Here is a 14,106-nt window from a genome sequence, read left to right on the forward strand (position 1 = left end):
ATTACTCAGATATGGTAAACATGAGGAAATTAAATCTTCATCAGAGTACAAAACAAATTCTGGCCACAAAACAGAGCGAAACACCAACGTCAAAGACCTGGGAGTGATTATGTCGGAGGATCTCACCTTCAAGGACCATAACATTGTATCAATCGCATCTGCTAGAAAAATGACAGGATGGATAATGAGAACCTTCAAAACTAGGGAGGCCAAGCCCATGATGACACTCTTCAGGTCACTTGTTCTATCTAGGCTGGAATATTGCTGCACACTAACTGCACCTTTCAAGGCAGGTGAAATTGCCGACCTAGAAAATGTACAGAGAACTTTCACGGCGCGCATAACGGAGATAAAACATCTCAATTACTGGGAGCGCTTGAGGTTCCTAAACCTGTATTTCCTGGAACACAGGAGGGAGAGATACATGATTATATACACCTGGAAAATCCTAGAGGGACTAGTACCGAACTTGCACACGAAAATCACTCACTACGAAAGCAAAAGACTTGGCAGACGATGCACCATCCACCCAATGAAAAGCAGGGGTGTCACTAGCACGTTAAGAGACCATACAATAAGTGTCAGGGGCCCGAGACTGTTCAACTGCCTCCCAGCACACATAAGGGGGATTACCGACAGACCCCTGGCAGTCTTCAAGCTGGCACTGGACAAGCACCTCAAGTCAGTTCCTGATCAGCCGGGCTGTGGCTCGTACGTTGGTTTGCGTGCAGCCAGCAGCAACAGCCTGGTTGATCAGGCTCTGATCCACCAGGAGGCCTGGTCACAGACCGGGCCGCGGGGGCGTTGACCCCCGAAACTCTCTCCAGGTAAACTCCAGGTAGCATTGGATTGGCAGGCTGCGTATGATTGCGTAGAACGAGAGGCACTGTGGCATATCTTACGGAGGCAGGGTTTTGGGGAAGAGATGGTGCGTTGGATTGAGACTTTGTATAATAGGGTAGGTGTACGTGTGCAGGTGAATGGGAAATTGGGAGAGTGGGTTTCAATGGGTAGAGGCATAAGGCAGGGTTGTCCTCTGTCTCAACTGTTGTTTGCTTGTATACAGGACCCTTTTTACAGGGCAGTGGGGAAATGTTTAGGGGTGGATCGTGGTGTGGAGAATGGAGGGATGGGAATAATAGGGTATGTGGATGATACAACAATTCTAATGAGCAGGGAGGGAAGTTTACATTAGGTGGAGGATGTAATTAGTGGTTTTGAAGGAGTTACAGGTTTAAAAGTGAATGTGGAGAAATCGAAATTATTGGTCTTAGGGAATTGGGTAGGGAGGGCGAGATGGGAAACAGCTGTGCGTTGGTGTGTGTGTGGTGGATAGACTAAAGGTGTGTGGGATAATTTATATGGGGAATGCCGGGGAGGCACAGATGTTTAATTCTGGGAGGGCAGTGGATAGGTTGGTGGGTAGGTTAAATGTTTTGAGACCCATGCATTTGACTATACATCAACGTGTAATAGTGGTGAATGTAATGTTATATAGTATGGTCTGGCATGTGGCAGCAGTATATCCGTTGGCAGGACTGGACATAACTAGAATGCTAAAAAAGGTTTTTCGTTATATATGGGGTTCTGGGTGTGATTGGTTGGGTAGGAGTGTTGTTATGCTACCGGTCGACAAAGGTGGATTGGGTTTAATAGATATAAGATTAAGGGTTAAGTGTATATATTTGAAGAGGGGATTTCTCCGAGTGGAAGGTCGTGTGGGGAAGGGTGTGCAAGCATTATATGAGGAGGCACGAAGGTGGTGGGTAGGATCAGAGATGAAAGAGTGTGAGGATGTGCTGCGAGCTTTATTGTATGTTAGAGATCCGTCTAGGATGCGAGTAGGTGTTCTGGAGCGTGCTGTAGGGGTGAGGGTGATTGCAAATGTTGAGGGCATATACCCAATGTATGCATGGGGAGACATTTGGGTAAGGTTGCGGTTGGTGCGCATCAGACCAAGAGTGAGAGAGGTAATGTTTCGTTTCCTTCATGGAATATTGCCGTCTGGTGTGGTGCTTCGGGAGAGAGGGTTGATGGTGGAGGACGTATGTAGGGCGTGTGGGGATAGGGAGACAGCTTTTCATGTAGTATATTTTTGTAAAAATTTGGAGTGTATACGGGAGTGGATGGGTGGGATTTTGAGGAGGGTGGGTGGGGGAGGGATATCGGTATTAAGGGCATTGAGTTTAGATGTGGGAGGTGTGGAAGAGTCTGTACAGCGTGCTTTGGTGTACATCATAACGGATTTTGTTTTCGTATCATGGGCCATGAGGGGTAATGGGGATTGGGTGGTGCGAAAAAAGGTATTGGCTGCAACAATGTACAAAACACTTAGTCGTAATAGGGGGATATACGGAAGTAGATGGGAAAGGGCTTTTCCTGAAGGATATCGAAGTATGAATGTCAGAAGTTTCTTGGTGGAGCGAGAAAAAAAAAAGGGAGGGGGTTGTGTTAAGAATTTCAGGGGTTGCACCGGGCTCGTCTCAGAATTTGGGAACGTATGAGGAGTCCTTGATATGGTGTGAAATGGCAGCGTAGTTGTGGAGTGTGTTTTAAGTAAGTTTGTGGTGGTTCGTAAGGGAAAAGTTGTTAAGATTTTTATGGACATGGAAATGAGCAATATTTGTGTGAATGTGAAAAGTATACGGTCATACTCAGGATGGTTTACTGATGTATGTTATGGATAAGTTAAATTTGGAGTATGTTGTAATGTATTATCAGGACTGGTGGTTGTATTAAAGCACAGGACATGCGGGCGTGATAAATATGTCTGTGTACCAAATGTACTGCTAATAATGAGATAATGCAATGTTTTTATTATTATTATCACACTGGCCGATTCCCACCAAGGCAGGGTGGCCCGAAAAAGAAAAACTTTCACCATCATTCACTCCATCACTGTCTTGCCAGAAGGGTGCTTTACACTACAGTTTTTAAACTGCAACATTAACACCCCTCCTTCAGAGTGCAGGCACTGTACTTCCCATCTCCAGGACTCAAGTCCGGCCTGCCGGTTTCCCTGAACCCCTTCATAAATGTTACTTTGCTCACACTCCAACAGCACGTCAAGTATTAAAAACCATTTGTCTCCATTCACTCCTATCAAACACGCTCACGCATGCCTGCTGGAAGTCCAAGCCCCTCGCACACAAAACCTCCTTTACCCCCTCTCTCCAACCTTTCCTAGGCCGACCCCTACCCCGCCTTCCTTCCACTACAGACTGATACACTCTTGAAGTCATTCTGTTTCGCTCCATTCTCTCTACATGTCCAAACCACAATTGCTATGGATCCCATCACACATTGGATTACTCCTTCATGATAAAGTTGATATGTTAGCCAAGAAGAGTACCCAGAAGGAGAATGTAGAATATAACTTTGGTATAACTGTGTCTAGCATTAGGAATAATATTAGGAGAGAAGTAAATAATGAAAATGATTGTTATGGGAATGCAGTTAGAAGCCTGAGTAGATCTATAACCCACTATGATAACATGAACGTAGATAAGTATGTTTATGGAGCAACTTGCAATGTGAACAGACTGACTGATGTTGTAGTGGCTAGGCTAATTAGGCTTGGTTACAAGTACTTCTGGCAGTTTGGGAGACACACAGATGATGATCAAACTAAATGTAAATTATGTGATCAGGCATATGGTCACTCTCTTGAACACTATGTGCTTAATTGTCCACTCATTGAGGAATACAGAGACAGACAGTATAATAACCTATGTGACATGTCAAGATATCTTATTAATGAAAATAAGATACCAGATATACTAAGCAAATTTCCTAAATTTGCTTGTAACAGATAAGTGAACTATAGATATGTAGATATAAATCCATATGTATTCCTGTTAACCCTTTGGGGCCTAGTTCCTAGGCCTTTTGTGTATCCATATGCTCTCGCGCTACCGTCCACAGGATGGATATGGGGTGCACAATAAACTAGCCACTTCGGTGTCATTACCTTTGTAAATTGTGAGTTCATTACCTTTGTAAATTGTGAGTTCATTACCTTTGTAAATTGTGAGTTCATTACCTCTGTAACTTGCTCAGCTATCAAAACTTTGGAGTCCAGTCCCTGGACCAATTATGTACCTCTGTAATCTTTTGACTACCGCCCACAGGATGGGTATGGGGTGCATAATAAACATATTAAACTAAACTAATTCGGTGGCAAAATCTAAAATCTAAATCCATGTAGATCTGGTCACAATTTATTTATTTATTTATTTATTTATTTATTTATTTATTTATTTATTTATTAATTTGAACATGATACAGAAAAGTACAAAAGAATACAATTGAGTGCAGCATGCCAAAGCCCCTTATATGCAGAGCATTATGGGCAGGCTTAAAATTAACTTAAGATTAACTAAGCATTCCTAAACATTATGGTAAACAGATAACAATTAAGCTCTAGTGAAAAGCAGGGGTGTCACTAGCACGTTAAGAGACCATACAATAAGTGTCAGGGGCCCGAGACTGTTCAACTGCCTCCCAGCACACATAAGGGGGATTACCAACAGACCCCTGGCAGTCTTCAAGCTGGCACTGGACAAGCACCTAAAGTCAGTTCCGGATCAGCCGGGCTGTGGCTCGTATGTTGGTTTGCGTGCAGCCAGCAGCAACAGCCTGGTTGATCAGGCTCTGATCCACCAGGAGGCCTGGTCTCAGACCGGGCCGCGGGGGCGTTGACCCCCGGAACTCTCTCCAGGTAAACTCCAGTATCACAAAGACGGGTCATATGGTTGCATGCATTGCTGTACATTCAGTAGAATGGAGTATTCTGTTAGGTAATGTAATTAAAAAATAACAAAGTTTGATTGGGTCTCAGGTTAAATATTTCTGTGATACAATTACCTGGAGTTTACCTGGAGAGAGTTCCGGGGGTCAACGCCCCCGCGGCCCGGTCTGTGACCAGGCCTCCTGGTGGATCAGAGCCTGATCAACCAGGCTGTTGCTGCTGGCTGCACGCAAACCAACGTACGAGCCACAGCCCGGCTGATCAGGAACTGACTTTAGGTGCTTGTCCAGTGCCAGCTTGAAGACTGCCAGAGGTCTGTTGGTAATCCCCCTTATGTGTGTTGGGAGGCAGTTGAACAGTCTCGGGCCCCTGACACTTATTGTATGGTCTCTTAACGTGCTAGTGACACCCCTGCTTTTCATTGGGGGGATGGTGCATCGTCTGCCAAGTCTTTTGCTTTCGTAGTGAGTGATTTTCGTGTGCAAGTTCGGTACTAGTCCCTCTAGGATTTTCCAGGTGTATATAATCATGTATCTCTCCCTCCTGCGTTCCAGGGAATACAGGTTTAGGAACCTCAAGCGCTCCCAGTAATTGAGATGTTTTATCTCCGTTATGCGCGCCGTGAAAGTTCTCTGTACATTTTCTAGGTCGGCAATTTCACCTGCCTTGAAAGGTGCAGTTAGTGTGCAGCAATATTCCAGCCTAGATAGAACAAGTGACCTGAAGAGTGTCATCATGGGCTTGGCCTCCCTATGAGAAACATTTAAGATATACAATTTTTAAGATACAATTATTCAGTATTTATTTGGTTGTGGGTGAGTAAGTGATTTTTGAGAAGAGACTTGAATTTATAAACAGATAATGTTTCTTTTATATTCATTGGTAATGAATTCCAGATTTTAGGGCCTTTTATGTGCATTGAGTTTTTGCATAGCGTGAGATGGACACGAGGAACATCAAATAGTGATCTATGCCTTGTGTTATGGTCATGTGTTCTGTTGAGGTTGGTAAGGAGACGTTTGAGGGGAGGGTTTATATCAGAGTTAACTGTTCTATGAATGTAGTAGGTGCAGTAATAAGTATGGATGTTTTGTATGGTGAGTAGGTTTAGAGTTTTGAATATTGGTGGAGTGTGCTGCCTGAGCGGGAATTTGTTATCATTCTGACTGCAGCCTTTTGTTGGGTAATTAATGGTCTGAGATGGTTTATTGTTGTTGATCCCCATGCACAAATTCCATAGGTGAGATAGGGGTAAGTAAGTGAGTGATATAGGGCCAGGAGGGCTGACTGTGGAACATAGTACCGTATCTTGTGGCCCGGTGGCCTGGTGGCTAAAGCTCCCGCTACACGTTTCCTTACACCTATTGTCCTGTTCACCTAGCAGCAAATAAGTACCTGGGTGTTAGTCGACTGGTGTGGGTCGCATCCTGGGGGACAAGATTTAGGACCCCAATGGAAATAAGTTAGACAGTCCTCGATGACGCACTGACTTTCTTGGGTTATCCTGGGTGGCTAACCCTCCGGGGTTAAAAATCCGAACGAAATCTTATCTTATCTTATCTTATCTTATCTTATCTTCGATAGTATGCTTACGGTCTTGGAATTTTTTTTGGAAATTTGTTGTATGTGTGTTTGATATTTGAGTCTATTATCAAGGTGGATTCCTAAAAAAATTTCCCTCTGTGAATTTTGTGATAGGTGATCCGTTTATCATTATGTTAAGAGGGACGTCTGTAGCTCTGTTACCAAACTGAATGAAGTAGGTTTTGTCAATGTTTAGAGTAAGTTTGTTAGTACTCATCCAGGTAGATATTTTCTGTAATTCAGCATTTACCGTATTGGCTAGCGTGACTGGGCTCGGGTGAGAGAAGACGTATGTAGTGTCATCTGCAAATAGTGTGGGTTTGAGTAGTTGCGATGCATTTGGTAAGTCATTTATGTATATGAGAAAGAGTAGAGTGCCCCTGTGGGGCACCAGCTGTAATTGGCTGTGCGGAAGAATTTGCCCCGTTTGTGTACACATATTGGCTTCTGTTGCTGAGGTAAGACTTTAGGTAGTTGAGGGAGTGCCCTCTTATACCATAGTGCGACAATTTTATATGGAGCAAGTCATGGTCAACTGTATCAAAAGCTTTACTTAAGTCAATGAAGATCCCCAGTGGGACTTCTTTTTTCTCTATTGCAGTATATATATGTTCTAGCATGTGTATAATAGCATCATTAGTATTTTTATTAGGCCTGAACCCAAATTGACAGGGGTTGAGTATGTTGTGCGAGATGAGGTAGGAATAGATTCGCTTATGAATTAATTTTTCGAAGATTTTAGAGAGAGGGTGTAAGTTGGGTATTGGCCTATACTTATTCAAGTCTGTTTGATCTCCTCCTTTATGGATCGGGGTGACCCTTGCTATTTTGAGAACTGTAGGGAAGGTAGCGGATTCTATGGATTTGTTAAAGAGTGTTGCAATGATTGGTGATACCTTACCACCCTTTATATACTTTGTATATAAAGGGTGGTAAGGTATTTAAATCTCCTGCCTTGTTTTTTAGTGTATTGATAATAAGGGAGACTTAAGTAGGGTTAGTCGGAGCTTGGGACAGCGTGTTCGGGTAGTTGCCAGTGAGGTAGTCATTGGGTGGGGTATCTGAGCTTGGGATTTTATTGGCAAGGTTTTTTCCTATAGTAGAGAAGAAATTATTGAGTCTGTTTGCTGTTTGTTGGTGGGAGTTTGGGTTCATATGGTTTTGTTAATTCAATTTCGCTATTTCGTGATATCTTTTTTGTTCCTAGAATTTCTGATAGGGTTTTCCAGGTCTTTTTTATATCACCTCGTAAGTTGGATAATCTATTCTCATAATACAGTTTTTTAGCCCTTCTTATCAGGCTGGTTAGGATTGACGAGTAACGTTTTGTTTGGTCTCTGGTTATGTGACCCATTCTGTACTGCTTTTCGTATAGGTGCTTTGTATTTATGGATTTGAGGATGCTGGGTGTTAGCCAGGGACTGTTCAGTCTCTTAGCTGTCATCTGTTTAGTTTTTTGGGGGCAGTGCTTGTTGTAGAGGTATTGGGTCTTTTTTAGAAAATTATTAATACATTCATCAATATCTGTATAGATTTCTAGCTCAGTGTGCCAGTCAATGTTTGTCACTGCTGCTGTGAAGTTATTAATGGCTGCCTCATTGTGAAGTCTGAAAGTGACTTTAGTAGTGTCTTGGGGTAATTTCCCAAAGGTAATGAATCAGCCTCACTCCTATACATGGTTACAATCATGAACAAATTACAAAGTTGTTGGGTAAGACATATGCAACAGTTAGACAACTTTATTTCGAAACGTTTCGCCTACACAGTAGGCTTCTTCAGTCGAATACAGAAAGTAGGCAGGAACAGTAGAGATGTGAAGACGATGTAATCAGTCCATCACCCTTGAAGTCGTAGAATTTGAGGTTGTCAGTCCCTCAGCCTGGAGAAGTTCAGTTCCATAGTCAGGAACTAACTGAAGATCAAGCGACAGTGCGGAGACTTAAATACTGTCGGAAGGAGAGGTGCAGAGTAGTAGTAGTAGTGAGAATGTAGCCACTGAGAGGACATGTCCTTCTCAGATCCAGCACTTCTCACTTGAAAAGCTGTTGTCTAACTGTTGCATATGTGTCTTACCCAACAACCTGTCGGTATTGTATACCATTTTGATGGATCTGAGAAGGACATGACCTCTCAGTGGCTACATTCTCACTACTACTACTACTCTGCACTTCTCCTTCCGACAGTATTTAAGTCTCCGCACTGTCGCTTGATCTTCAGTTAGTTCCTGACTATGGAACTGAACTTCTCCAGGCTGAGGGACTGACAACCTCAAATTCTACGACTTCAAGGGTGATGGACTGATTACATCGTCTTCACATCTCTACTGTTCCTGCCTACTTTCTGTATTCGACTGAAGAAGCCTACTGTGTAGGCGAAACGTTTCGGAATAAAGTTGTCTAACTGTTGCATATGTGTCTTACCCAACAACCTGTCGGTATTGTATACCATTTTGATGTTCAAATTACAAAGTAATGAACCACTGATACGTCATGAGTCATAAATACAAATATTAAGTGGGTCATACACCCGCGCGCGCGCGCACACACACACACACACACACACACACACACACACACACACACACACACACACACACACACACACACACACACACCGGGGCCAGGAGCTATGAATCTACCCCTGCAACCACACGAGGGCGCACGCACAGACACATGCACACGAGCGTACAAATATATGTGTACACACAAGCACGTTTGTTATTGTTCTTAACTAGGGAGGTGGTAACAAGAGCAGATGCAGCCCTGCCAGAAGACTCCTGTTTAGATCCATCAGTGTATATAACTTGTGATAACTTATTGCTACCAGCTAGGCGAGAAATTTCTTGAGCAGTTGCTTTAACAAGTGATTTAAGGAAGGGATTACTAGCAATGAGCTTCTTGGGAGGGACTTTTACAAAGCAGCACATAAAAAAAAAACACACATAACAAAAAAAAAAGTATCCAAAACGGTGGGGATCCTCTCCAAGATACGATACTACGTACTGCAAACTGCCCTTCTCACACTGTACCATTCACTTATATATCCATACCTCACCTATGCTATCTGTGCTTGGGGTTCAACTGCAGCAATACACCTAAAGCCAATAATAACCCAACAAAAAGCCGCAGTAAGAATAATAACTAAATCCCATACCTGGCAACACCCCCCCCCCCACTCTTCATAGATCTAAACTTACTCCCTGTTCAGAACATCCACACTTACTACTGTGCAATCTATATCTACAGGACCTTAAATTCCAGTATTAACCTTGACCTAAAACGCTTTCTTGATAGTTGTGACAGGATTCACAGGCATAACACCAGACACAAACATCTCTATGACATTCCCGTGTTCGACTAAACCTTTACAAAAATTCAATGTATTTCAAAGGACCTAAAATCTGGAACACCCTACCTGAGAACTCTAGAACTGCAGACACATTCATCACTTTCAAAACTACAGTTACAAAAAATCTTATCTCCCTGATCCACCCCGACAACTAACTACATGATAACCATCTGGTAGTTCACAATTACACTCACTCACAGAATAAAGGAATAACAGGAAAAGTTGGTCGATGGATCTATAATTTCCTCACAAACAGAACACAAAGAGTAGTAGTCAACAGAGTAAAGTCCGAGGCAGCTACGGTGAAAAGCTCTGTTCCACAAGGCACAGTACTCGCTCCCATGTTGTTCCTCATCCTCATATCTGACATAGACAAGGATGTCAACCACAGCACCATGTCTTCCTTTGCAGATGACATCCAAATCTGCATGACAGTGTCTTCCATTGCAGACACTGCAAGGCTCCAGGCGGACATCAACCAAATCTTTCAGTGGGCTGCAGAAAACAATATGAAGTTCAACGATGAGAAATTTCAATTACTCAGATATGGTAAACACGAGGAAATTAAATCTTCATCAGAGTACAAAACAAATTCTGGCCACAAAATAGAGCGAAACACCAACGTCAAAGACCTGGGAGTGATCATGTCGGAGGATCTCACCTTCAAGGACCATAACATTGTATCAATCGCAGCTGCTAGAAAAATGACAGGATGGATAATGAGAACCTTCAAAACTAGGGATGCCAAGCCCATGATGACACTCTTCAGGTCACTTGTTCTATCTAGGCTGGAATATTGCTGCCCACTAACAGCACCTTTCAAGGCAGGTGAAATTGCTGACCTAGAAAATGTACAGAGAACCTTCACGGCGCACATAACGGAGATAAAACACCTCAGTTACTGGAAGCGCTTGAAGTTCCTGAACCTGTGTTCCCTGGAACACAGGCAGGAGAGATGCATGATTATATACACCTGGAAAATCCTAGAGGGACTAGTACCGAACTTGCACACAAAAATCACTCACTATGAAAGCAAAAGACTTGGCAGACGATGCAACATCCCCCCAATGAAAAGCAGGGGTGTCACTAGCACGTTAAGAGACCATACAATAAGTGTCAGGGGCCTGAGACTGTTCAACTGCCTCCCAGCATACATAAGGGGGATTACCAATAGACCTCTGGCAGTCTTCAAGCTGGCACTGGACAAGCACCTAAAGTCGGTACCTGACCAGCCGGGCTGTGGCTCGTACGTTGGTTTGCGTGCAGCCAGCAGTAACAGCCTGGTTGATCAGGCTCTGATCCACCAGGAGGCCTGGTCACAGACCGGGCCGCGGGGGCGTTGACCCCCGGAACTCTCTCCAGGTAAACTCCAGGTAAACTCACCCACTTACTATGAACCCAGAAATACTGATCTTAAAATAATAAATCCTAACTAGTCATAAGTTTGCCTATGATACTCCAATATAGACACCTTGTATTGTGCCAGAACAAAAGCATTCACATTGCTAAACTCACAAATTATGATGTAGTCACTTAGCCTTAATACCATAATCTGTAAGGATTTAATGTTAAGATTTAATCTAAGTCTGCTCGAAATGCCTAGCCATGCTAGGTGTCCTAGTGGCCCCCTCTGTAATTAGTATTTTATAACATGTAAACCACACAATACCCAAAACCTGTAAACCCCACATTGTAACGTTTATAGAGAATAAACTTGAACTGAATTGAATTGAATATGTGTACAGAACCTAGGATAACTTAAAAAAGTCAGACAGGATGTTAGTCGACTGATGTGGGTAGCATCCTGGGGGACAAGATTGAAGACCCCAATGAAAATAAGACAGACAGTCCTCGATGACGCACTGCCTTTCTTGGGTTATCCTGGGTGGCTAACCCTGCAGGGTTAAAAATCCGAAAGAAATCTTATGTTCCCTGGACTCTAGACACAGGGCTCAATACGTGCTACACTTGGGAGGCCCTTAACAACTCCAACACCACCAAACAAACAAATCTTGGAGGTCGGTTCTGTTGATTTTCATCGGGAGAATTACGTAATTTTAAGTAACGTGCTAACTCTAAAGTAATTTTAAAATTATTTTCAGTATAGAGATGAGGAGACATATTTTCTTTGCCTTTAATTACAGGGTTATGTCCTCATTAACATTTCATTCCACAAACTTCTTAATTCAGTGCTGTTAAACACAAATTTGCATATCAAAAAAAATCGCACGTCATCAACACTGATGGTTCCCATGATATAGAAGGGTTCTTAATCCAAGAAATTGGTTGCTGAATGAAAACGATATATTCGATCGGCCACATGGTGACCACTGCTGAAGGCACATGAACTCACTCACTCTATATATAATACATTATAGTTTTGTAAAGGAAGGTGTGAAAGCAGAGATCTTAGATGGTGTGACAATTTTGTCATTGTTATCTAATAAACAATGAGAAAAAGGTATATGCCTCCAACATATTCTGACAGTTTTGTAGAATTGTTTAAAATTATTGTTAATAAATCAGTATAGACTGAATGAGCGGGTAGAAAACTGCTTGGTACTGATTTGCCCTTGCTTTTCTGTTATATCTGTTAATTACTTGTTTTATTCTTCATTCTATTGCATTCAGTTTTAGTTTATTACTGTTAATTTTAAATTAATTTGACCCTTTAGAATTGAACTGGTTAATACCAAATATTGTCCGACTCCTACAAGTTTTCACATAAGATGGGAAGCCGTGATTCTCGCCGTATCCTGGGACCAGAAAAAAGTATACCATACTCCCTGCTGCAGACACAAGAAATGAAACACTTTTTAGCAGAAGACGGTTTGCGATGGGATGGTCGCTCAGCTGTTGACCCCAGAAAACTCTGTAAGTGAAGCTCTATGCACTACTCTTTGAATTCAGAATGTGATATTATACAATAATATTATAATTTTATTTTTGTATTGTTAAGTTCGTAATTACAGTTACAGTATTTGTTGATAATCTAATTAAGCTATTATAGTAATCTGTGCATAGATGAAAATTCCAACACATTAGATCATATTTTTGTAACCCTAAATATTTTATAGTAAAATATACTGCACAGCAGTGCAGGATCTGATGCTTCTATGAATAAATTTTTACATTAACATTAACTCTGTCAAGACACTTTTTGCCTGAAGCTCTCGCTTCACACAGTGAGGGTCCAAGTTCGATTCCTGGCGAATGGGTGGAAACATTGGACATGTTTCCTTACACCAGTTGTCTATGTTTACCCATCAGTAACATGGGTACCTGTGTGTTAGTCGACTAGTGTGGGTCGCATCCTGGGACAAAACTGACCTAATTTGCCCAAAATGCTCTGCATAACAACCGGCTTTCTTTATAGTGGTATGTCATTGATGTCAGCTAGGCCTGTATACGCACTTTGTACATGTACTTGTAGTCAATAAAGATATTATTATGTTTACCTGGAGAGAGCTCCAGGGGTCAATGCCCCTGTGGCCCAGTCTGTGACCAGGCCTCATGGTGGATCAGGGCCTGATCAACCAGGCTGTTACTGCTGGCTGCACGCAATCCAGCGTACAAACCACAGCCCGGCTGGTCAGGTACCAACTTTAGGTGCTTGTCCAGTGCCTGCTTGAAGACAGCCAGGGGTCTATTGGTAATCCCCCTTATGTATGCTGGGAGGCAGTTGAACAGTCTTGGGCCCCTGACACTTATTGTGTTGTCTCTTAATGTGCTTGTGATAACCCTGCTTTTCATTGGGGGGATGTTGCATCGTCTGCCGAGTCTTTTGCTTTCGTAGGGAGTGATTTTCGTGTGCAAGTTTGGTACTAGTCCCTCTAGGATTTTCCAGGTGTATATAATCATGTATCTCTCCTGCCTGCATTCCAGGGAGTACAGGTTCAGGAACTTCCAGCACTCCCAGTAATTGAGGCGTTTTATCCCAGTTATGCATGCCATGAAGGTTCTCTGCATTTTCTAGGTCAGCAATTTCACCTGCCTTGAAAGGTGCTGTTAGTGTGCAGCAATATTCCAGCCTAGATAGAACAAGTGACCTGAAGAGTGTCATCATGGGCTTGGCATCCCTAGTTTTGAAGGTTCTCATTATCCATCCTGTCATTTTTCTAGCAGATGCGATTGATACAATGTTATGGTCCTTGAAGGTGAGATCCTCCGACATGATCACTCCCAGGTCTTTGACATTAGTTTTTCACTCTATTGTGTGGTTGGAATTTGTTTTATACTCTGATGAAGTTTTAATTTCCTCAGGTTTACCACATCGGAGTAATTGAAATTTCTCATCGTTGAACTTCATGTATTGCACTATAATTAATATTGATAATGTAATAAAACAGAATTGCAAGATAATAAAAAATAAAAGTGTAAACATTATTTTTAGAAATACAGGTACAACAATGTTCAAGCACCCT

General features: G+C 42.4%; 1 protein-coding gene across 3 annotated transcripts in view; it reads left to right on the forward strand.

Annotated features, from left to right (window-relative positions):
• Positions 1–11,580: 11,580 nt before the first annotated feature.
• LOC128694670 (exosome complex component RRP41) overlaps positions 11,581–14,106 on the forward strand; it is a 38,981-nt gene continuing 36,455 nt past the window's right edge. The window contains exons 1-2 of one of the 3 annotated variants that reach the window (XM_053784883.2): positions 11,581–11,700; positions 12,358–12,556. In XM_053784883.2, the coding sequence (XP_053640858.1) occupies positions 12,412–12,556 (145 nt within the window). In that variant the 5' untranslated portion in view covers positions 11,581–11,700; positions 12,358–12,411. Of the gene's footprint in view, positions 11,763–11,801; positions 12,144–12,357; positions 12,557–14,106 lie in introns of those variants that run through there. The other 2 variants (XM_053784885.2, XM_053784884.2) reach the window with 2 other exon arrangements.

This window comes from Cherax quadricarinatus, chromosome 51 (genome assembly GCF_038502225.1).
Source record: "Cherax quadricarinatus isolate ZL_2023a chromosome 51, ASM3850222v1, whole genome shotgun sequence".
Taxonomy (NCBI): domain Eukaryota; kingdom Metazoa; phylum Arthropoda; class Malacostraca; order Decapoda; family Parastacidae; genus Cherax; species Cherax quadricarinatus.